We start from the raw sequence: 22,389 nt of genomic DNA, 5'->3' as shown, positions 1-22,389 counted from the left end.
ACCAACAAAACCCAAAACCAACCCAAAAACACACAGCACCACCAGCCCACCCCAACCCAAGATATCCAAAGACTGTTCAAAACAGTAAATGAACAGTAAATGGCAAAGAACAGTAAATGAGAAGGTGGGATAATGCTGGAGGAGGTTATGTTACTCAGCATCAGGTGAAAACTAATACGTAGTTACTTCTTTAGTGCACGTAGTTGATTTCCCAGCAAAAGTGCCTTTACTCATGGTGAGGCAGAAGTTTGTATTCATACCCTGAGGCTGCTACTGCCTGTGGAGTTAAGAAGACTCTCCTAAGGCATGATTAAGTATCGGGCTGTGGAAATCTTTAATAAGTAAGTTGACTTCTCAGATAAGTTAAGAGTTATATTTCATCTAGTGCTGTGTGAAAAAAGGGAGATGTTGACGAAACAGTGAACTTGGAGCTACTGTCAACTGTTAGGGAAATTGTGTCCCAGGCAGAGGAAGTCTTTAGAACAAAGCAAGTGTGTCCTATGAATAGGAGATGCTGACTGCCCTCTATATTCACTGGGTCATTTTTTTCTTAGTGAAAGATTAGTTTATTGTAAGAGAAATTGGTTGTTTTGTTAAGCAGCCCAAATTGGGGCTTATATGTATGTCATGATTTTAGTAAATCTAGCCTTAATGTGAGTTGCAAATAAATGTGATAAATATGCAATAACTTCTTTGTATGAGGGTACTGTTTCTTGTAGTAACATTGCTTTCAGCTTTCTCAGTAAGGTTTCTAAGAAAAAGATGTAAGCGTGGTGGCATGTGATCTACCTTATGGCTTCCATCATGCCCTGCACTGTGAATATTTTGAATTGTTTACTATTGTTTATGTTCTTATTTTGCCATCCTTTTATAATTAAGTATATTTCTAAGTTTAAAAGTACAGTTTACATTGTCTTCTAATATAACAGTGAAGAAATAACAAGTGAGACAGAGAATTTGGTTCTGTGAGTTTTTATTTTATAGGAGCTAGACACAGGGGAGTAAGTAACTGCATGTCAGACTCAAGAGCTGATGTCAAGATGCTTGAAAAACAAACACTGCTCAGTTTGAGAATGCTTGCGGGTATGGGGTTATTCAGATTATGAATGGTCATTCAATATTCTTGAAATTAAAGAACTCATGGAATAAAAAGACATTTAACAAAAAAAACCTACAAATGTGTGTGTGCTGGGAATCTAGTACTAGTTTGCAGTTTCTAGTAGTACATAAACTCTGCTTTAGTGTGAAGTTTTTAGCATCTCTTTCACAGAATGCTCTAAACTTTGAACTTGGACTGAAGAGTGATCTGCCTAATTGAATGATGGATGGTCTGTGCTGAAATGCTGTTAACTTCAACTTCTTGATGTACATGCATGCCTTCAAAAGTTGCTGTGAAGTCTGGAAACAGTGGTAGTGGGAAGAAGAGGGGAAATAGCTTTATTTATTGCACATTCAAAGTATTTTTTTAACACAATATAAATTCTTAAGACCAAACTTGCATAAATAGTTCCTAATAATATGTTGGGCCTAGTCACTGTTCCAGGCTTCTGTGCTGTGCTCTAACCTTCCTGATTTACAGTTGGTGATTTGAGGACAATATGGTGTTTCTCCTTCACTGTTACAAATGTAATAGTTCCTTTTAAAAACAAGGCAGGCTTTAAGTTTAGCTGTAGGAATAGTCTGAGATTTGCTCTCAGTCTACAGTTTCAGACAAGAAATAAATTTTTTCTAACTTCTAGCTACTATAGTAGCATTGCTTTTGTTGATCTGCAGTTTATAGCAGCAGTCTTGCCATCCTGGTGTGAAGAGCAAGAATCTACATTAAGGAATCCAAGCTCTACTACCCTGTGGTGCAAGATGGTGGTGCTGCTCCATGGGTGACTGGCTGTTCAGTTGTTGGGTCAGTGGCTGTTTAATCGTCAGCTACCTGTTTTTTTATAAATTCTGAGCAACAGTGTTCTTTTTCAGCAGTAAAGTCAGGTGCCTTCTCTTTTTAAATCGGGAGGTGATGTGACAGGAACCTAAAATGTGACAGGAAGCTCACAATCATTGCGAACTTGTAGAACAGCCTCTCTTGATTTTAAAATCAGTTTATTTACAGAAAATGTCTTGCACTTAGTGGTGCATTTACATGGTAAATGTAAATGGTGCAAAACTGGTACTTATGCATGTCACCATAATTTCAGATTGTTTTTGTTATTACAGTATTTCAGCTTTTGAAGCAACCAAAATTATTTAAGATATGGTAAATTTCTACAAACTAACTGAAGGTGTTTTTACAGTAAATTAGGCTTGGAATGTCACTACTCTAGCGTAATAGGTTTTTGTTCTTACGCATTTATAGCAGTAGTGTAGTTCAAGAATGAAATTAGGCTAAATGCTAGTATTTGCACTGTTCTTAATTCTGTACATAAGCACTGATAGATGCAGTAGGACTTGTGCTGTGTGTGCATTTCACTGCTTCAAGTAGATTGTCAAGATGACATGTAGCAATTACGTTGGCCATATTCAAGATTATACAAGAGAAATTATTCTGGATTAGTAGTAGTACATTAAAAATAAATGCTTGGGGTTTTGCTTGTCTTTTTCTTGAAAGTATTGGTTAAGCTAGACTTAACCTGTTGTATAGATTCAGCTTTACAGAAACCCTTACCTTTAAATTGTTCTCAGTTCTGGGATACTTTTGGGACAAAGTAAAATTCCTCCTTCAACACTTACAGGAAAAAAGGAAGCTTTTAAGTATTATCAAAAGTTCACAGGGTACAGAATGTTTAAATTTGAATAGGTAAACTATGAAGTTTACTGAAAAGTGTTGAATATTTTGTCATTATTAAATATTGTTGATCAGAAGAACTAGCTTCTCGTTTCCATTATGGGTTACAGCTCAGTGCCTTTAAGAAAGTGGTTATAGCTCATGCAGCATTAATAGTTTTAAAACAAGGCCTTCACAGCTTTTTAAGAATAGATCCTGGAAAGTTGGTTCTCTACAACACACTTCCCACTATGAGAAACTGCAAAATTTTTTTAAGCATGTTTGAGCAAAATTACTCAACTAGGGAGATGAACCATTTAAACCTTACTGGTCTGGATACATATTCTTGTTATGCAGGAAAGGTATACAAAACTGCATGATAAAGAGCTCTCAACAAATATTTCTCAAGCCTATACTTAAACCAGGATCTTTTAAGTTTTACTATGTCTGCATGGCACTGCAGTTGATCGAAGCTGTACTCCAGCCCCGAGGAGCAGTTTAGCTGGGCTTGCAAAGCACTCTTCACATTAAAACAGCAAAACAGACTCCACAGAAGAAGGTGGGGTCTTGTTCATTAATTGTTACATAATGCTAGATTGCTGTATGTGTTCCAGGATGCAGGCTGACTCAGGTGTTGCTGCCCGAAGATAACACTTACCTGTGCAGCACTGCATGCCTCACAGAAAATAGCCAGCGTTACTATATAGCTCATGTGTGAAGGGATATACAGTCTTCCTGTTTGTTTAAAACTCAAGAACTTCACCTGTTTCCCTCAGTGATATATAAGTGGCATATTGGTGCTAATTAAGTAGAAAGTACTTAGAGCTAATAGCGTTAAAACCATGTGAAGTTACAGATTTTATTCTATTTCCATTATGTTATCTTGAAGAAAGTTTGCATTAGTCAACTGTTCAGTTTTAGTAAATAAAATCTGTAATTATCTGTTAACATCTGCTGTACTGATGACTGTGATTTTGTTATTCATTGATTCAGGAACTGAAGCACAGCATTTAAGAGGCTATGACTAAACTGACATTTTCTTCTCTACTGTAATTTTTCTCTAAAATTAAATGACTTTATGCTGAACTTCCTGAAGTACTGAAGTATGAATACAAGCATTGCTGATCAGTGTGGAATGTAAAGCCTGTGCTGCAGGTACAGGTTATTCTTTCACTGTAGAATGTTTAAATGTTGCCTTAAGCCAGTCAGCAGCACTGATTACATACAGTGCCACGAAGAAAGTACTATTTTTTGAAGTCAATTGTAAAGGTGGACAAGGGGCCTACTGAACAGAATGGAAAGAAAAAAAAACCACCACCATCAAACTTTCTTAAAAGGTATTATATGTACTGGAGAAAGGAAGAATGTGAACTTCTATCAGTGCTTACAAAGTATTTACTAAACAGCAACTTTTTTTGTATTTTTTTGTCCATATAACTTGTTATTAAAATAACTGGACATGTGGAAACTTTGTGTACCATTCTGTTTCTATGAAGTGTTCACTGAAGCTGTACTGGCAAGTACTGATGTTCCTGTGCTCAGGTAAAACCTGTGATCAGATCTCCAGTGAGTTCTTATCAACTTTCCATGTCCCTATTACGGGAACTTGCCTGATGGTGTCATACATTATTGAGGGTTAGATGGTATTTTGGAGAGTGTCTTTGTGGTACCTTCAAGCAGACCCATTCAACAGTAAGATGATTAGGTATGGTAAAGCAGCCGCCAAGGCAAAGAAACAGCATTAGAAATTTATTCAGAATATAAGAACATTTGTAAAATAAGTATTATAAATGCCTCTGTATAAATAAATGCCGTTTTTACAATTCTATATCAAATAAACACAAAACAGCTATATTACAGCAGCTAGGAAACTAAAAAGCAGCAATACATTTAAAGCTAATTCAGTAAGGGGAAAGTTTCTGAAATTACAATGTATGGCAGAGTGTTAAAGGAGGAGAAGATGCTAATAAAACCAGTAGAACAATACTGACATTAATGCAAACTTAGTCACATGTGCTTTGCAATAGCTAACAGTACATTCAAGCTGGTGAAGATTTATACATTTAAAATACTTTTTTTCTGGACACACTGTGAAATACAAAGTTTCATGCACTCTGGTGACTTAGAAAATAAAAACCCTCAACACTAATAAGTGAACAATTTAGGTTCTGTTGGCAAGAACTGCCTATTTTTCTTGGTTTGCAATGTATTATTTCTGCAACAAGTGTTAAGTGAGCTAGGTTGCTGTGACTCAAGGTGATTTGCACATGTCTATATGCTGATGTGCTGGTACTTCAAACAGTTGCATAAAAGTTTTTTTGGCAATCTCAGGGTTGGTGCCATTTTAACAGATGCACTGAAACTGCAGCTAATTGTTAACATTGAAGAGTTTTCACAGTAACAGTAAACCTTTCACCACTTCCCTACTGGCCTTCTCCAGTATGGCAACAAATGAAGCAGTAGCTGCTTGCTTAGGCAAAGCAACTGGTGGTCTGGCAAACCAGCTACTGCTGAGACTGTATGGTACCAGTGTTGCTTTTTCTTCTGTAAGCCCTTATGGGAAGAAAAGAGGAGTGGCTTACGTTTACTAATGATTTGTAACTTGCTCTAAAACACTTCTAGAGCACAGCTGGCAGGGAAGATTTCAGTAAATGTAGAAAAACAACATTCACTTCATGCAGAATCAGCAAATCTTTTAGGCTTGAAAAAGGCACTGAGAGACACTACAGCTTTTATGTCTTTAACTCCAGGTGCAACTTACGCTTTCTAGATTTGTAGCTTTATTTTAAAAACAGGTTTCAATGCAGATGTTTTAAGCTTCATTGTATTATGTTTAACAGCTTCTCTACCTACCAAGAAATAGAAAAAAACCTGAACCTAAGAGGAAATCCAATGCAGCAGTGGTTTCTAGTCACCTAAGTGAAAGGTATTTCACGTGGAGAGTTTGAGATGACCTCAAGTTACATGGGTGTTTCAGGTGCAAGAAAACAAAACTGTAACTGCGTAATTTTGTATTTCTTCAGAAACAGGTGTGATCAACTACCCCAGAAGCTTACAGCAAAACCCCACATTCCTGTTGGCGAGAAACTTGTTGGCCAAAAAAAAAAAAAACAACCGAAAAAAAAAAAAAGGGAAACACTATAGACAGATACTTGGGAAAACCATAATGATAGTAAGAAATCAGTGTGCCTGCCTGCTCCCTCAACAGACTGGTTTGCAAAAATTTCCATTTGCATTATAAATAAAGAAGGGTGATTATCTTGAGAATGAAGACTGATCAAAACCAGTCCCAGGGCATCGCTACCTACAACTTAATTTTGAAATCAGCATTGTTTTAACTTGCTATCACAATCAATCATGTGTGATGTTGGCTTTGTAGCTGATGTATCAGATGCTAGAGAAGCAGGAATCACTACTGTAAGAGAAGAAGAAAACAGCAGCTACGGTAATTAGAGATGTCATGAACACCAACCACTACAGTTTCAGATGTAACCAAAACTTAACAATAATGCCGTATTCTGAACATGAATTCCCACAACCATTTTGACTGCCTGGCCTAACCCAAGAGTAGACAAAAACAGTTCAAGTCCTCTAAAAACACTTCCTTAGCACTAGAAATCTGAGGAATAAATGAGAGAAGTTACCATAATTCTAAATACACTAATAAAACTTGAGATGCAATTTGACATGTAAAGCAAAAAGGATAACAACTGAAACCAGACTCGCTTGAAAACAGAGCCTGAAAGATACAAAGCAGAGGTGTAACACAGTTACAGGCTAACAAAGTGAATGGAATCTAGTATGGCATGTTAAACATGGAAGCTGTTTTACCTACTTGGTCAAAAAGAAGCAAATTCTGAATGAAGCAGGTGCAATGGCAGGCTCCTGTATTTTGCTCCCTAGAGAAATCAACCTGATTGCCATGCTTTGTTTAATGTTCATTACCATAATAGGCCAACATTTTCAATTCAGTCAGTTTGATAATACAGTAACATCATGTGACTTAAGAGAATGTTAGCAGTTAACAAAAGATAATCTAAGAAGCTGTATGAAAACTTCACCATTCACATTTTGTTTGTGGCTGTATATCCATACACCTACACATTTATAGTTTTGTGCCTATGTATTTAATATTAAACAGGTACATTCCTAGTAAGTACCTTTTTTGGTCAAAACAAGTATGAAAAGAAGACATTCTACCTCTTGATCACAGAAAGCTGTTATAAGCACTATACATGTGACAAAAATGGCCCAGCTTCTTAAAGAAAACATTGGCTATAATGTATTAGCAAGAAAAAACAAGTGTTTCACAAATTGCAAACACCATGCAATAAAAATACTAGGACGTTTCCTATAATTTCTTACCCAACATTGGCACAGACTACCTATCTGTCATGGTGAAACTCACAGTCTTTAGTCCTCTTACAAACTGTAAGAAAGAAAGATACCATGTAGTTTTCAGAGATGCAACTAGGGTTTCTTTTTTTTTTTTTTCTTTCCTCAAAGCAGAAGGAGTTTTCCTACCTGATCTGCATTGTGAGCGACAGTACTGCAAGTACGGTGCAAAAATCCAGGCCAGCCTATCCCCTTTCCACTCTGCAGCTGCCTATTTAGTCGATTTAACCACAGCAGCCAGTCTTGAGGGTACAAGACAGTTGTGCGCAGAGGGAGCTCAAGGAAGACTCAAATGACCTCCAAACTCCCCAAATTAAAACCTATTAACATGAATTATTTCGCTATGTGACACTGTCGCCCATGGGACATAGATAAAATGGAAGAGAAGCTGTATGAGTATAGACATAATGACACAGACAACATACATAATTATAGCATGATAATTCAGGCACTGCCATTTTACATTATGAAACAGTCCTTAAGGTTAACACTTAAATTATCCCCATGGCACCTCTCCGGGATCCCAGAGAAGGTGCTTAAATGTGTCAGTGTTGACAGTCAGAGCTTTTAGTGTTTGAAGCTACCTAGAAGTCAGCCTCCAAAAGAAATCTGTAATGGCACTAAGCATCTTTGAAAGAGATGCACTTAAAGTGAAGTTTCATTGGTGTGTGGTCTAGAGTTCTCTTCCTCTAGCAAAGCTATTCTTTGCTTGAGCATCCTTACTTGTGTTTCATGTCTCTCCACCATGGCCATCATTTGCGATTCCAGTTTCTTCAGCTTGTTTTGATGCTTTTTCTTTGCTTTTTCATAAGCTGCTACCAAGTTGCTGTTAGAAATACAAGGCAATACAAGGTCAATCAAAAAAGCTTGCTCATAGCAAATGCTCCAAAAATTCACCCCAAAACCCCACCTTCAGGGAACTCCGAAGTTTGGGTGCTAATCAATGATCTTCCTAAAACTTACTAGTGCTTTAAAACACATTAGATCCAAATCCAGATCAATGCTAATCTATCTTTTCTAGGGCAAGTACAGACATTTACCAGTAACCTGGTCAGTGAAAGCATTTTTAAACATGGTTCAAAGAGCCAGCTAGAGGTTGCTGGTGATGACCTCGCAGAACACTTATTTGTGATATAATATTAAACATGTTATGATTTACAAAAACATTGCATGGCCAGAATCTGCTTACAAAATCCAGCAGAGATTTTGCATTTTCCATTTGAAAAAAATGAACAGCTATATTCAGAGGATGGCATCTTGTGCTAACGTGTCAGCTGCTGAGTGTCTTCTGTGCCTTCACCTTGACTCAGTAGGAAAGCTTGAGATGGGTACTGCTCCTCACCAGAAGGGCTTTCAAGTATAATTTACTAATGAAAATTACATTGTGAGTGATAAGCTCCTTGCAGGAAGGGCAGCTGCAGTCCACCATGTTCTCAGTCCATCCAAACACAGTGCTAGTAAAATCTATTGAGTGAGCAATAAAATCTGTGTGATTATCAAAGCCAGTTTATTAATAAAGAGGCTGGAGCCAAAGAAAAAGGAGCAATTTTAAACAAAGTAATGGATTCATGAATCTGGCTAAATGGAGGTTTTTGTTTAATAATAATGCATTTATTAGCAGCTCAGTTAAGATTAACCTGTTTTCCCGCAATTTGTTCTTATCTATGTAGTTTTAGTGTCCTGCATGAGAGGTTTATACCTTTCCCATCTCTACCTACAACCTTAAAGAGTCAACATGTGTGAACACAAAGATCCAGAAACTGCTCATTAAGATCCTGTACCTGTTTGCCCTTTTAAGGTCATTAACAAATTCTGCAGACTGCTGATGTCTGATTTCACTGCTCTTCGTGAGTCTCTCCAAAGCACTCACTAACTCTTGCACTCTAGCTTTCAGTTTCTTCTCCCTAAATCAGGAGAAAAGGAGGGAGAAAACTATTTTCCAAACAGGAACAGTACTTCAGTTTGAAAATGCATGAATGGTTGTCTTGTACTGGGTTGACAGGCTGAAAATATTTTCCTTACTACTACTTGGATAATACAGGAGGTAGTTCTAACATTAACCTTCTCTACAGATTGGTATTTATAACATTCACCATTTTAGGTTACAGGATCAGAGATGCAGCAGACAAAAGAGAGAACAAACCTCTCTGGTGGATCATGGTCTTGTATGTATGTATCAAATCACATTAAGAAATAATTACAAAGATACATTAAAAAAATATTAAGAATACCACACACACGCCACCTACTGTGTGAGATAGCAAAGAAAAACAGATAAAATTTTAATTAAAAATAGCATACCATGATTGCTATTAAAGATCATTGACTAAACAAACTTCTTTTTACTTAGAAATTAATATAGAATCATAGAATAGTTTGGGTTTCAGGGGACCTTTAGGCCCATCTTAGTCCAACCCCCTGCAATGAGCAGGGACATCTTCAACTGGATCAGGTTGCTCAGAGCCCTGTCCAACCTGACCTTGAATGTCTCCAGGGATGGGGCATCTACCACCTCTCTGGGAAACCTGTTCCAGTGTTTCACCACCCTCAGAGCAAGTCCATTGACTGCAGTTACTGCCTCAGATCTACCCGAGTAATTTATACTACAGTCCATATTACAGTAGGTTGCTAGGTTTTTTTAGGAGCCAGCAAATCCAGTCCATGTGGCAGTAGCAAACAGAAAACGTTAAGGAGAGAGGAGTACAGACAGAAAAGGGCAGGCACAAGAAATACAGAATAAGAGAGCGCACAGGCATTTTCTTCTATGATGTACTTTTTTTCTTTTTTTCCAAATAAGCCACAGTAGTGAGGTTTAAAATGTTGATAAAGTTACCAATCTGACCAGTTAAGAAACAAAGACTAACTACATGAAGCATGCCCCATGAAAGTAAGGTACCTTATAATTTGTGTTAGAAATGTCTCCATGAGGGAAACAAAAAGCAAATAAGGCAGAAGTTCTGGGGATGGGTAAACATCACAGCTTGGGGTTTAAGCTGGCTTTAAAAAGCATTTCCCACGGCAGGTGAGCATGTGGTGGGTGCTTCTTCGTGGGGAGCTCCCTGCTGCATAGCCCACAGCCCGCTCCTATATGGATATATGACCATCCCACCTCTTGTGCAAGGGTTCCGATGTGGAGACCTGGGAGCCTGTCTCTGTGACCCATCCTCTAAGCACAGACAGCCCAGAGAGAAAAAAAATCAGATTTGAAAAAAAAGTGTGGGTAAGAGTGACACGGAGCTGGACTAAACTGGGACAAAGTTAGATCTTGCAGTCTCAAATCTTCGGCACTCTGCCTGTATGGAGGCGTTTGACTGTGTTTTGCTGCCTAGAACTGCTTTGCAGTGATTCCCTTTCCCTCCTGTTTCTGTTGCAGTGCTTCTAGGTGAGTAAATTGGATTTCACTTCAATAACGTGACTACAGGTAGCTCCCACATAAGCTCACCGAGACTGAGCCCCACGGGAATGAATACCCTAAAATTTGTGAAGGCTTCCCCAGCTCTGCACAGACCACACTGGATGCTCCTCAAAACCCATCTCACCAGCCTGCAGTTCCGAGGCTGGTCTGGCAATGGCAGCATTTTATAACCAGAGAGGAGGACAGCACATGTGGCACGTTCCACTGTGCTCGGCTTCAGCAACAGAAGGGCTTTCACAAAGTCAGCCGGGGAAATATTCCAAGTTAGCAGTTTATCCCAACACGCTGCAGATGCTGGTTTACTGGCCAAATTAAAAAGGATATAAGAGGGGCCTTGTTGATGAAGAACCGTAAGTATTCTTTAAGTGTCCTTTCATTAAAGTAACACGGTCTCAGTTTTCAAATTGTGCAATCTTTTTCCCTAGCAGCTAAAAGCTCACTGCCATCCACCCCAAATATAATATTTTTTTTTTTTTTTAATATTCTATCTTAGCAGTCAGAAAGACTCAGCACAGTCTACGGTCAAAATCTGTGTTCTGCAAAGAAAATGGGAACAAAAAACATTCCAGGTTTTACTCGCAATAGAAGATAAGTAAGAACAGATCAGACCTGGCAAAGGCAAGACCCATTCTCTAACATGTGCGTGGCACTATGACATGACAGAAAAGAGTACGGCAAATTTAGTGCTTGTCTGCTCCAAAGGAAGGAGGCTCTGGGGAAAGCTCAGCAGCACTGTGACCTAACATGAACAGCAAGTCCAATGGAATAAACTTTCACAGTATTTGGATGGGGAGAGAAAACCAAAAAATCACATGAGGTTGTTTTAACATGACTTGCAAGAAAAGGTATAGCTGTGAAAACACTGCCTACAGTTCCATGGGAGAGAACCCTGCAGGGCCACAGTTCATTGCAGATGAGGTCCTTAACACAGCTGCTGTAACAAAAGCTGTGTGGAAAAGAAACACTGTGGAAAGACTTGGAGGAACTTGTTGTGCATGGTAAAATCTGGTTGCTGCAGTGACCATTACCTGATAAAACTGTTACATCACCTTTTGTCTGTTTTTACACTCTCACTTTTCAATGAGTCATGTTCAGTCCAAACTCAGCTAAACATCAAGAGGTATTTCTTTACATTTGGCCTACAACATCCTTGTCTTGCTGCTTGCTGAAGCTACAGATCCAGCAGAGTGGTAAGCATCCTGGGTCTCCAGGCCAATTAAACAACTTTCAGATGCCATCTATCTATCTATCTATCTAACTAACTAACTAAATATGCAGCTGTGCATAATCCTTCAAATCTATAGAAGCCTCAGATTTATATTTATACCAGTAAAACACAGATATTACCTGAGCTGACATGGTCCACACAGTTCTTTCAGTTTTTCTTGATGCCTTGAAGTCAGTGAAAACAGCACCAGCTACTGCCTACTCCCATCTTAATCTCAGGGAAAGCAATGGACAGTTTGATTGCATGTGCTGAAATGTCCCAAAATCTTACAAAAACACCACACAAGGATCTACTTCCACACTTGCAGTTCCCAACTTAAATCATGCCTATCTAAATATCTTTACATTGAGGCATTTCACAGATCAAGTAACACCTGTGTAGACACACACTGCAGCAACAGTAAAGGCACAGTAAATACCTTGCTTTAGTCTGGGAAACAGGGATGCATATACACTTGGTTAATGACTATTACATGCAAAAAACTTGTAAGGTTTTCCCTGGAGTGTTGCACCTTCTATTTTAGTAGGAGATAAGAGACCTCAGAGCTGTACCTTACTGGCTGACCAGCAAATGCTCTATCCCTTCGTAAAAATAGCATGCCTCATAATGCCAGCTCTTCCCACTTCTCTCCATTTCTGTCACTAATTACCTAATTTTGGACAGAAAGAATTGTCCTTATCTGTGTCTCTCCAAAACCAATTGCTTAGTTGGGCAGTGATAATGAATCCTGAGGTGCTATTTATATTCCTCTAATGCATTACAAGGTTAGCTGTCTTTACAGGATTTCTAGCACCACTTCACTTTCCTGATTGCTGTTATAAATCAGCAGGATATAAAGAATCAGCTAGTACAGGCTTAATATAACAGAATATTTTAAAACAATAGTCATAGTCATATGCAGCATTTTTCCAGGATGAGAATGTGTCAAAGCTGTGAAGCAGGGATGGAACTGCATTTGACATTTGTGACAACCACATGAACGTCCTCTCGACAGAGACTGCTGTTTGGCTGTGGCACAGCCTTCTGCTGCCAGTCATTCTTCTAGAGTCTGAAGACCAAACTCGCACAGAAGCTTACATGCCAAACTCACACTGTTGTCATGCCCCAGGGCTGTAATACAGACCAGTATGGATCCTGAGAAAGCCTTGATGTGTGTATTTTGATAGGAAGAGGGAAGAAGCAGGAATTACTTTTAGGAGAACACAATTTTTGTGAGCCCACAAGTCACAAGTCAGTTGGACTGCACGAGTCAGCACAGCTTTTGCTCCCAGCAGTTCCTCTTCCAACCGGCTACTGCCGCTGGAGCTACGGGAAATGCAGCCACAGCACCTTATGCGTGCAGGCAAAATGAGCATGTATTCCTGGAAGCGGGAACAAGCTCACGATCCGAGGGCATTGCTTGCTTCCAACACAAGGGCCCTCTGCCGGGGCACTTCAGAAGTCAGCTGGTGAAATCCTTGACTGCTCCCTTTCCAAGGAAAAGCTCGGTCTAAGTGTATTTGGAATCCTTCCAGCCTGCTCCAACATCTGCTAAAAGCACTTTGCAGTGGGACACCTAATAAGCTGGTAACAAAGACTTTTGATTTGTATTTTCACAACCAGAACACTCAGTGTGCAGTTGCTGAGCAGTTTTCAAGGGCTTTTTGTTTCAGTTACAGGCTGGTTTGAATAGGAAGGCAAGTGGACAGGGACTAACGTTTTCTCTAGTTTCAAGGCTACCACCGCAGAGAGCAGGGAATTCTGCCAGAGCCATAAAGGAAACTATATAACATTGGGCACATTTCTGCAAGCTTCTGTCAATTTGGCCTCCACCCAATGACACCATGTTTGGCCCAGAATAATTTAAGCAAGGTCTTGTGCACCTTGGATTTTCCCCTCCTGTCTGGGCTTTTCCAGACATGTTCAGGTTTCATATGCCAGAAGTCTTCCCAGGCAGGTTTTCCTGCCCTTGGTTATTTCAGTGAGAATTCCCCAGTGCTGCACACAGGAAGCTGCTCTTCCCTGGCACATAGAAAGTTGGTTTTTCCGCCCCTGGCTGGGCGTGTATACAGCTAACTCCCCATCTTGTGAAAGCACAAGGTATCGTCCCTCTGTCCGGGGTCAGGAGCACCCACAGCCCTTGCCAAATCTGGAGCAAAAGAGGAGTAATGAGCTTTTTCCACATTGTGGGGTAAGAAAGCTTCCCACAGCCAGACAGAAGAGCCGGGGGCCCTTGCAGCCCGATTATGCTATGTCTTGCCATCCTGAGAAACATCCTTCTAACCACCTGGTAGCTGGGTAGACCCCTTCAGGCTCTGGCTCTCCTCTCACAGTGGTACCGTCAGCTTCAGCTCAGCATCTGCCCCTGAGCTTCACATACACAAAGCCCTGAGGCAGCAGTGGGGCAGCCAGCCCAGGGGGACAGAGACCCCAGGTTTCCTGGGCATAGGTACACATGCAGGCTGGCCAGCCTCCCAGCATGTGGGGTTTGGGGAGGGGAGGGGAGGGAGAAGAAGCACCCCCTGCATGGCTCCTGCTTGGAAGGGCAGACACACACCTTCCATCCCATGCTTGCCTCCTAGTCCCTTTCCTAATATCCTCCTGTTGTTTTAAGGCTGACATGTTCCCATCACTCCCCTCTCCACCTTTTCCAGTTCCAGATGAACAGGGTGATGCATGATTGTTTTTTCTAGGCATTTGACTACTCTTCTCTCAGGAGATAACAGCTGGACATTTAAAAGGAATGCGGATAAATTCTCTTTTCATCAGCAGTTTAAACTAACTTCTTACACCAGACTGGCATGCAGAATCCTCAAGCCAATTCACATCCATGCATGCCTCACTGGTCTGGCTTGGTCTGCTAAGGGAAACAACAAATATATATTAGAATTTTTTGAAGAGGCAACAAAACAGCACTATGCCAATGCCACAAGACCTCCCCAGGCATCAGTGGGCTTGAGAACACCCATGCTGCCTGCTACCCATGCAAAGGCAGCCTTTTCTGATCACAGAGAAGACAGAGGGTGCTTTAAAAAATGCTCTGCTGGTGCAAGATACTGTATCGCTTTTCTGCTGACTGTCAGATGCTTGGAGCAGATCTCAAAAACCAGAGGGTACCACAGGCATGTGCTACTCTGCCAACAGCAGGGAGACAGGCCAGGTGTGGTCCTGGAAACAACAGGCTGGCAGCAAAAAGGGAGAACAGACCTGGAGGGAGGCACCAGCCTGTCTGCCACACTCACTGCTGAAACCTCCCACCCAGCTTTGCCAGCCCAGCCTGGAAGCTCTTCAGACCCAGAGCTACTTGGAGCTCCCTGTGATGATTATATCCAAGTGCACAGCAGGTCAGTGGTTCAGATAACCATGCAGTGGGGTAAGGAGGACTACTTATTCCGTATCAGAAACAGAGAAAAAGAAAAAGGATGGTAATCTGTGATGCATGTAGAAAAAAACAGCTACCCGAGGCACTTCTGAGGAATCTGTCCCTTACATCACCATGAGTCATTTCTCTTCTTGCTAGAAGGTTTCTCTCAGTGGGCCTCTCCGGGGGCAGGGAGGGGGGGGAATTTCCAGAGACAGGACATGCCTCCTGAACCCCCTCAGGCAGCCAGGGGAAACCACAGCAGGAGACCGCACAGTCATAAAAAAGACAGACTTCCCTGAAATTCACAATGATTGCAATCCATCCTAGTCTCTGCCTTTCAAATGGATGTAATAATGAGGGAACAGAAATAAGCAAAGGTAATTGACAAAAATTGACAATAGCACTGGAAAAGCTCATCACTAGCTCCTGAATACTAACCCCTGCCTCCTTCCCCCCCCCCCCCCCCCCCCCCCCTTTTAACCACTGTTCATCCTGTACTTTGGCCAAACAGAAAGAGGATTTTACTGATTCAATTCTTAAGAGTAATTTTAAATCTGAATTATTTCAATATGATGTGTTTTAGGGGTTTTCTCTTTCCATTTCCAAGACTTGGCTTTACTGATGATCAAGACAGGCCTGAATTTCAGAGATGCTTCTACTGACTCCTGGACCCTGTCATCATGAAACAGTGTGGACCGTGAAAACATGCCAAACTAAGATGTTGACACATGAAGTTTGTGGAAATTTAAAATAAAGAAAGGTGGCTTGATTTATCTCTGGCTGACACTGTGTCAGGGAACAGTCATGGCCCTGCCTCTGCACAGCCTTCTGTTGGAGCGGTTGCTCTCACAGAACGTGAAGTTTGGCACACCACAGGGCTGCGGTCCCTGGGCAGGCGTAAGGACCTAAGACTGCAAGGAACATTACTGCATCTCAACAGACACACGGAAGCTATTGCAATAGGATGAATTTTCTGTGTCATACTAGGAACACCTGCAGTTTCCACTTCCAGAGAGGTAGGATCATAGTCCCATGCGAAATGTACTTTTTGTTAAGAGAAGAACAACTGTACCAGTCCTACTAGTTACCATCCTTTTTGCTCTCCATGGTGACTTCCCAATTAGTAGCACCACTTACTAGGCTATCTCTCAGTGTAAAGAGTCATCGGGCAGGGTAAATATATAGCTTCTTTGTTGTGCTGCCAGATGGAAAGTCACCCTCTCGTGAGGGAGATACTGAAACATGTCTAGACTGACATGATTCATGTAACCCATCCACAGCCATCATAATTTTGTGCCAACTGGTGACCTGGCTGAGGTCTCAACAGTCAGTCTTGTCACAAGGTATTTTGTCTGCCATGGCCCTTATCTAGCATTATCGGATCCTTCCTGCCCGAATATTTAATGCTTATAAAGGATTCTCTAAATACATACACAAAATATAACCCTACTCAGAGAGAAGAGCTATCAGCAACTGGAAATAGGATGAGAGTCTGCCAGAGAACCTCAACAATCAATGTGTTTCTAATAAGGCACGGGGAGAGGAGAAGTTTCAGTCTTTGCCAGCTTGCCCATTTTTCACAGAACGAAAGAACTTAGCATAAAAAAAGAAAACCATTATTATCAACCTGCTAAAACAAGAGCATTTCCTATCTGGGATTCTTACTGCTTCCTTGCTGCTGTGCTGTCTTTAATGCATTTATCACCTACTATATACCTACTAAGTTATAAAGTTGTAAGAGTCATCTACAGTGCTCCCTCCCCCTGCCACAGCAGAGCGGAACACACCAGCAAGGAAGATGTCAATTTAGGGTCTCCCTCAGAGACTTTGTAATGTGCCTGATTTTGGGGTATTCAACCAGATCCTGTCTCATAAAACTGGCCACTGGCACAATCACTAAGGTGTCATGCCAGGCCATGAGCTGCTATGAATACCTTTTTGACCTTTGAAGAATAAAGTTATTTCCCACCAACAACCTCATTTATGGATGTGTCAAACTCAAGAGGCTTCAAGTCCATTGAAATGTTCCATCCTTCCATCAAGAAAGGAGAGAGGGGAAAACAAAATTGCTAAAGACTGGCAGAGAGTACTTATGCTTGGCTGGAACAGGATGTGTTTCTAAATTAGTGGCCTTAGCCTCCAATACCAAAAATTTGGTAACCTCGACGTAATTTTTACCACATGGAATCTGCAGATAATTTACATTTCTACTAATTAGCATAGTAGCCATGGAAAACAAAAGCAATTTCTGTGGAAAGCCCACAAGATGGGTTTTAATGCTGAACACTGCTACAGGAAATCCCAAGTCCTACTAGAACAAATATGTTATGAAACAATACATTTTGCTCCTGCCTTGAATATCTGCTGATGGCCGCTACCACTGACAACTCAGGGAACTTCACAACATGCTGCTGGATTCCCGATTTATAAGAAAATCCACATCCATAGAGAGAAGACAGGCTACCTATGTGGATGAGCCTGTTGTATTGCAAAGCCATCTGCAGACTACGAACAAATAAAATGCTTCCAGACCACACCAAAATCCAAACCGTAACTGCATCCTGCGGTTTTATTTGGATTTCCCTCTACTTCAATTAACTCAGAACCACCTGACAGTTCTGTAGCAACAGAAGGACAGAATGGGAAAGCAGCAGAGGGGGGAGCTGCCAGGGCTTTCATGTCTGTGAAGACAGGATGGGGAGGGGGACATCAAGCAGGGCTGCTGATTGATATCACACTCTCTGACAAACAGAAAGACTCATAAGCGAATGTTATTTTGCCCCTATCCTTGCAGCTGCTGTTCCCTTCACCAGTGTCTACTACCTGGAGTAGTAGTAACAGACAGGTCCAACTGCTGGACGTGTGCACTAATCGCAAGCAGCACTGAAATATTCCTGAATGTTGGCATTTATATATTGCCTCCAGACCACAGATTCAGTGTGCGATACTCACTTGTTTCACAACTCTCTCCCGCCCCAGCAAACACAGTTACTGGGCAAAATATTTTTTATTTTGAATTCTGGTCCTACTTCTTTGGTGGGTGAGGAGGGTGCTAGGGGGGACCCACCCAGCATCTCCTGGTTCACACACAGTGCCAGCACTTGTTTTCCCAAACAAGCAGGAAGAGCATGGAGCAATCAGCATGTGCTAAGTGCAAAGAGTTAAATCCACTTTGTCCCTAAAGATATTACAGTCACTTCAGACTATTCTGTACTGTTGTAGCACTGGCAGAAAGAAAAAGGCACTTTGAATATTTTTAATTCGTGGACCCATGATGCTACAAATTACATTGTGATATCTGAGGCTCCATTCATCCAGTACGGCAGTTAGGAACTGCTGGTATTTTTTAGCACAGCTGTGGCTAAACAGGTTGCAGCGAGCTTTCTCCATGTGCTAGACAGACCTTCTACCAACTTTCAGCGAGAAGACTTCAGGATAAGGAGATTAAGCGTTCAGTCTGATTTGGCTGTCTCACTGATTAGGGAGAAAAACACCCTGTCCACACAGCTTGTGAGAACCATGCTTGAGCCCCACTGGCAGTAGCAATCACATTTAATACAGTCACATTTCCATTACACAGAGAGTCTTTGCTCCAAAATTTATGTACAGTTTAATCTGATTATTTTTCTTCCCCATTTCTGCCTGACAAACTGTACTTGCTAGGTCCCTGGCTGGAAATCCATGCTAATCAACTTAAGGCCTAGTAGATAAGGCAAAGTTTTTTTCCTCTGTGTTGTCAGCAAACCACATTTCACAACTATACTCAAGTCTCTCCCAGCTAGGGTCACTGGCTTCATCTCAAAATCCAAGAGCAGATAACAAGAACATGAAAAAGGAGCAGCCTGAGTGAAGACAGAAAATGCCAGTGGAGCTGCTCACACCAGGACTGGAGTTGGGGGAGGAGGGGGGTGGGTGTACGGGAGAGGTCAATGGCTCTATGCAATGTTTATGCAAATTGCTTTGTTGAGGAGTTTTATCTGCCCCCCCCCACCCCGACAGTTTTGATTATTATAACCATAGAATTTTGTTTCCTGCATCAAGCAAACTAAATACTCAGCAACTGCCAGACTATTAAGCAAATGGTATGAGATGTATTGATCCTGCAGTAGTAACGATCTTACATTTTTACATAATGCCTTTCAGGCTTAAGTGTCCCTCAGCAGACTACAAGTTGCACCTATGAAAAAAGCACTTCAGAAATGAAACACCACAGTTGCCTGAGAGGACATTCCAGCATTAAAGAGGATGCAAACACCAGAAAAGCAAAATACACTCTGCCCAGCCAAAAATCTTAGTAGCATTTTGGACACATTCTAAATACAATAACCAGATTAGATATTAGATAGTCTTAGGTGGAGCAAGTTCTGAAACAACTATTGAAACAAGGAATACCTTTGTCGTGAAGCTTATCACACAGCTGGTGCTGCAAAATCTGCTGCACAAACAAGTATCTAGTCAATGTATAACTGTACTGAAAGCTTTGGCTTAAAACCTGGCTGTTGATAAAAGCAGTTTGTCAAGACATCAATTTTCTCTCTCGTTGGAAAGCTAATGCTTCACACAACAATGTCATTTGTAATTGAACTGTGGCTCTACTTACATACTCAGGAGGCAAATGCAGCATACGAGTCACCAAAATCACTGCAATTCCCACTCTGGTAACTCCTCCCCAAGTTCTAAGCTGTGACCAACCTTTTTAACCTCAGATGACACTTCAAATCCTGTCTTCACTGAAGGTTTTCTGCGTGCCCTCAAGCAAATCATGTCGCTGCTTTGTGTATCTCATTCTTGCCTGCATATAGACATTCCTGACATTTTGAGGGTTTCTTAGGGATACAATTAATTTGAATTTTAGAGAACCTCAAGGACAATGGAGCTGAGCACATGTGAGGATTTTAATCAGCTGAAGAACAACAGCAAAAGATGGGGAAGGTTAGAAGAACTTTGTCCCTTTTCCTTTCCAGAGGAAAAATCTGTGATTTTAAATCTTAAAATCACTTGAGGGTAAGAGCAAAGGCTCAGAACAAACCTTTGCCCAGGACCTGCAGAACTCTGGCGAAGGAAGCTGCTTACCGCCTAAGTGCGTTTGTCAGTTCAGCAGTCAGTTCACTCTCGTTGTACGGTCTCAGCTCAGCTAGTGTTAACGGTGTTGCGGTGCCATCACTGCATTCCTGAGAAACGAGGAAAGGCCATCTAATTTGAAGTTACTTACAGTCTTAAAGGGAAAACTGAAAACCTCTGGGTTCACAGCTACTTTTAAAACGGAGGTGAAATAAACATCACAATGTTACAACAACATGGCAGTGTATCAACATAGCAAGAAATGGACTAAACCCATTAACACTTCACAAATCCTTCTAAATGTTTCCTAAACCACCATAGGTCACCCATTTGCAGAATTCTGCCACAGTATGCATATCTGCAGGTGCCTTACATTACTTTTGACACCACACTTGAAACAAAGACGCACTGGATCAAACAATTCATATGATGCTTTGCCAGAAACAAATAAGACAGTTACAGACTAGCTCAGCTCTGGGTTTTGTTTTCAAACACATAACTGAGGTTTTCTGGGGATGCAGCAGTAAAATAACAGGATTAAAGCTTTTCTAGGTATCGCTATTTCTTCATGCAAACCACTAATGCAAATGCAAATATCTGTTTATTTTGCATTATACTAAGGTGGGAAAAGTCTTCATTCTCAAATCACTACAAACTGACTTGGAAAAAGAGACTCATTACAATGTTCTAACAGCTTCATAGAAATGAGCCCTATTTTTTCATATCTTGTGTTTGGAGTAGGGGGGGATGGTGTTTTGCTTAGACTCTTCCACTGTTTCTAGTGGCCAGAGGCAAGACACAACACATGCAACCACAGCAGCTTGTATGCTTGTCAAGAATGGCTTTGTGGTATGCTGCCACCCCCACCCCACCCCAGATGACCACCTCATTTTAGCCCAGGCTTAACAGTAATTCTGCAAAGTCCTCCTAAGTCACAGCACAGCAAGAAACACCTAACAACTGGAGAAGAGAGGAGAGACATACATACAGACAAGAGGAGAATAATTAACTTGCTAAAGGCTGCTATAGGGAAGGGCACAATAAATTTTGTTTATGTGAGTTTTGGAAACTTGTTTGACTCCTGACCTTGCCCAGTTTGTCTTTGCTTCCACTGCTGGTTGAGCTGAGGGACCTCATTCTCTGCTCTTTTTGCTCTTCCACTTCAGACTTCAAGTGCTCGATATGGACGAGGTAGGCCTGCTCCTGGGCCTCTCGAGTACTCAGTTTCAATTCCAGTGCCTTCTTCTCCTTCTCCAGCAGGTACAGCTGTGCCTTGAGCTCTGCCATCTCCTCCTGTTGAAGAAACATTATCAGCATGCTGCTTCATGGGTTTACACACCTAAAGGAAGGCAAGGTTAAACAAGGTTTTCATCTATTCCTATTACTTGAGTGTTCTTTCCATGGAGAACACTATCAGCATTCAGAAGGCTTTTTATAATCACACAGAATAACTTGCCAAAAGACCAGTATCTCTTGAGACTGAGTAAGATGAGCTGCGCTATCTGTTAATCAGCCTCAGAAATCAGCTCAGAGGCCACACAGCAGCTGATGTGGTCCTGAATCTGTAGTATCAGGGATCTGAGAGGGTTGCCAGGGCTGCTGAAACTTCTTTGGTTCTACCTTGCCCTAAAACAAGGTTAGAGACCACTGCCCTAAAACAGGAATGTCTGATTTTCTTGCCAAACAGTTCCCTAAATGCCAGATTCCAGTTTCTTATTGATACGTAAGAATTACAGTTGGTTTATCTCATTACAGTGGAATAGGTTTGAGGGACGACGAGGACAGCAAACACTACCACATATTCCCGCCTCGTAATACCAGCCTCTGTGGTAGAATGAGTTAGTAAAAAAGGCCGACCGGGTACGGCACCATCAGATGTCCATTTTAAATCTTCCACGAGGGCCAGAATCCCAAACTATAGACAACTGGAGGTTGACGAAATTGCACTCACTTATATACTTCCATAAATATGATCCACAGAAGACGGGCACTAGTACTTTGTGGAAAGAAGGTAAATTCTGAGACGTAGCTCTTGCATGCAATTCTTCTGCAACTCTTAACAGTTATGACAGGGTTGTCAACTATTGTAACACAACAACAGCTATTTGGGGACAGACCTCTGCTTTAACAGTGGCTCGGAGAGTGGCTGGACAGAAGCGTACAAACAAGGCATGAGTACAGTGACCCCCCCCCCT

General features: G+C 41.2%; 1 protein-coding gene across 4 annotated transcripts in view; it reads right to left on the bottom strand.

Moving 5' to 3' along the window:
* Window positions 1–4,486: 4,486 nt before the first annotated feature.
* Window positions 4,487–22,389, bottom strand: part of MCC (MCC regulator of WNT signaling pathway) — a 230,681-nt gene continuing 212,778 nt past the window's right edge. For all 4 annotated transcript variants that reach the window (XM_055790266.1, XM_055790267.1, XM_055790268.1 and 1 more), the window contains 4 exons: window positions 21,281–21,487; window positions 20,207–20,304; window positions 8,929–9,051; window positions 4,487–7,973 (listed from right to left, as the gene is read on the bottom strand). In XM_055790266.1, coding sequence (XP_055646241.1) covers window positions 7,793–7,973; window positions 8,929–9,051; window positions 20,207–20,304; window positions 21,281–21,487 — 609 coding nt within the window. In that variant the 3' untranslated portion in view covers window positions 4,487–7,792. The remainder of the gene's footprint in view (window positions 7,974–8,928; window positions 9,052–20,206; window positions 20,305–21,280; window positions 21,488–22,389) is intronic.

This window comes from Falco peregrinus, chromosome Z, assembly GCF_023634155.1.
Source record: "Falco peregrinus isolate bFalPer1 chromosome Z, bFalPer1.pri, whole genome shotgun sequence".
NCBI classification, from domain to species: domain Eukaryota; kingdom Metazoa; phylum Chordata; class Aves; order Falconiformes; family Falconidae; genus Falco; species Falco peregrinus.
Note: the sequence above shows the minus strand (reverse complement) of the source record. Positions and strands in the feature narration are given on the sequence as shown.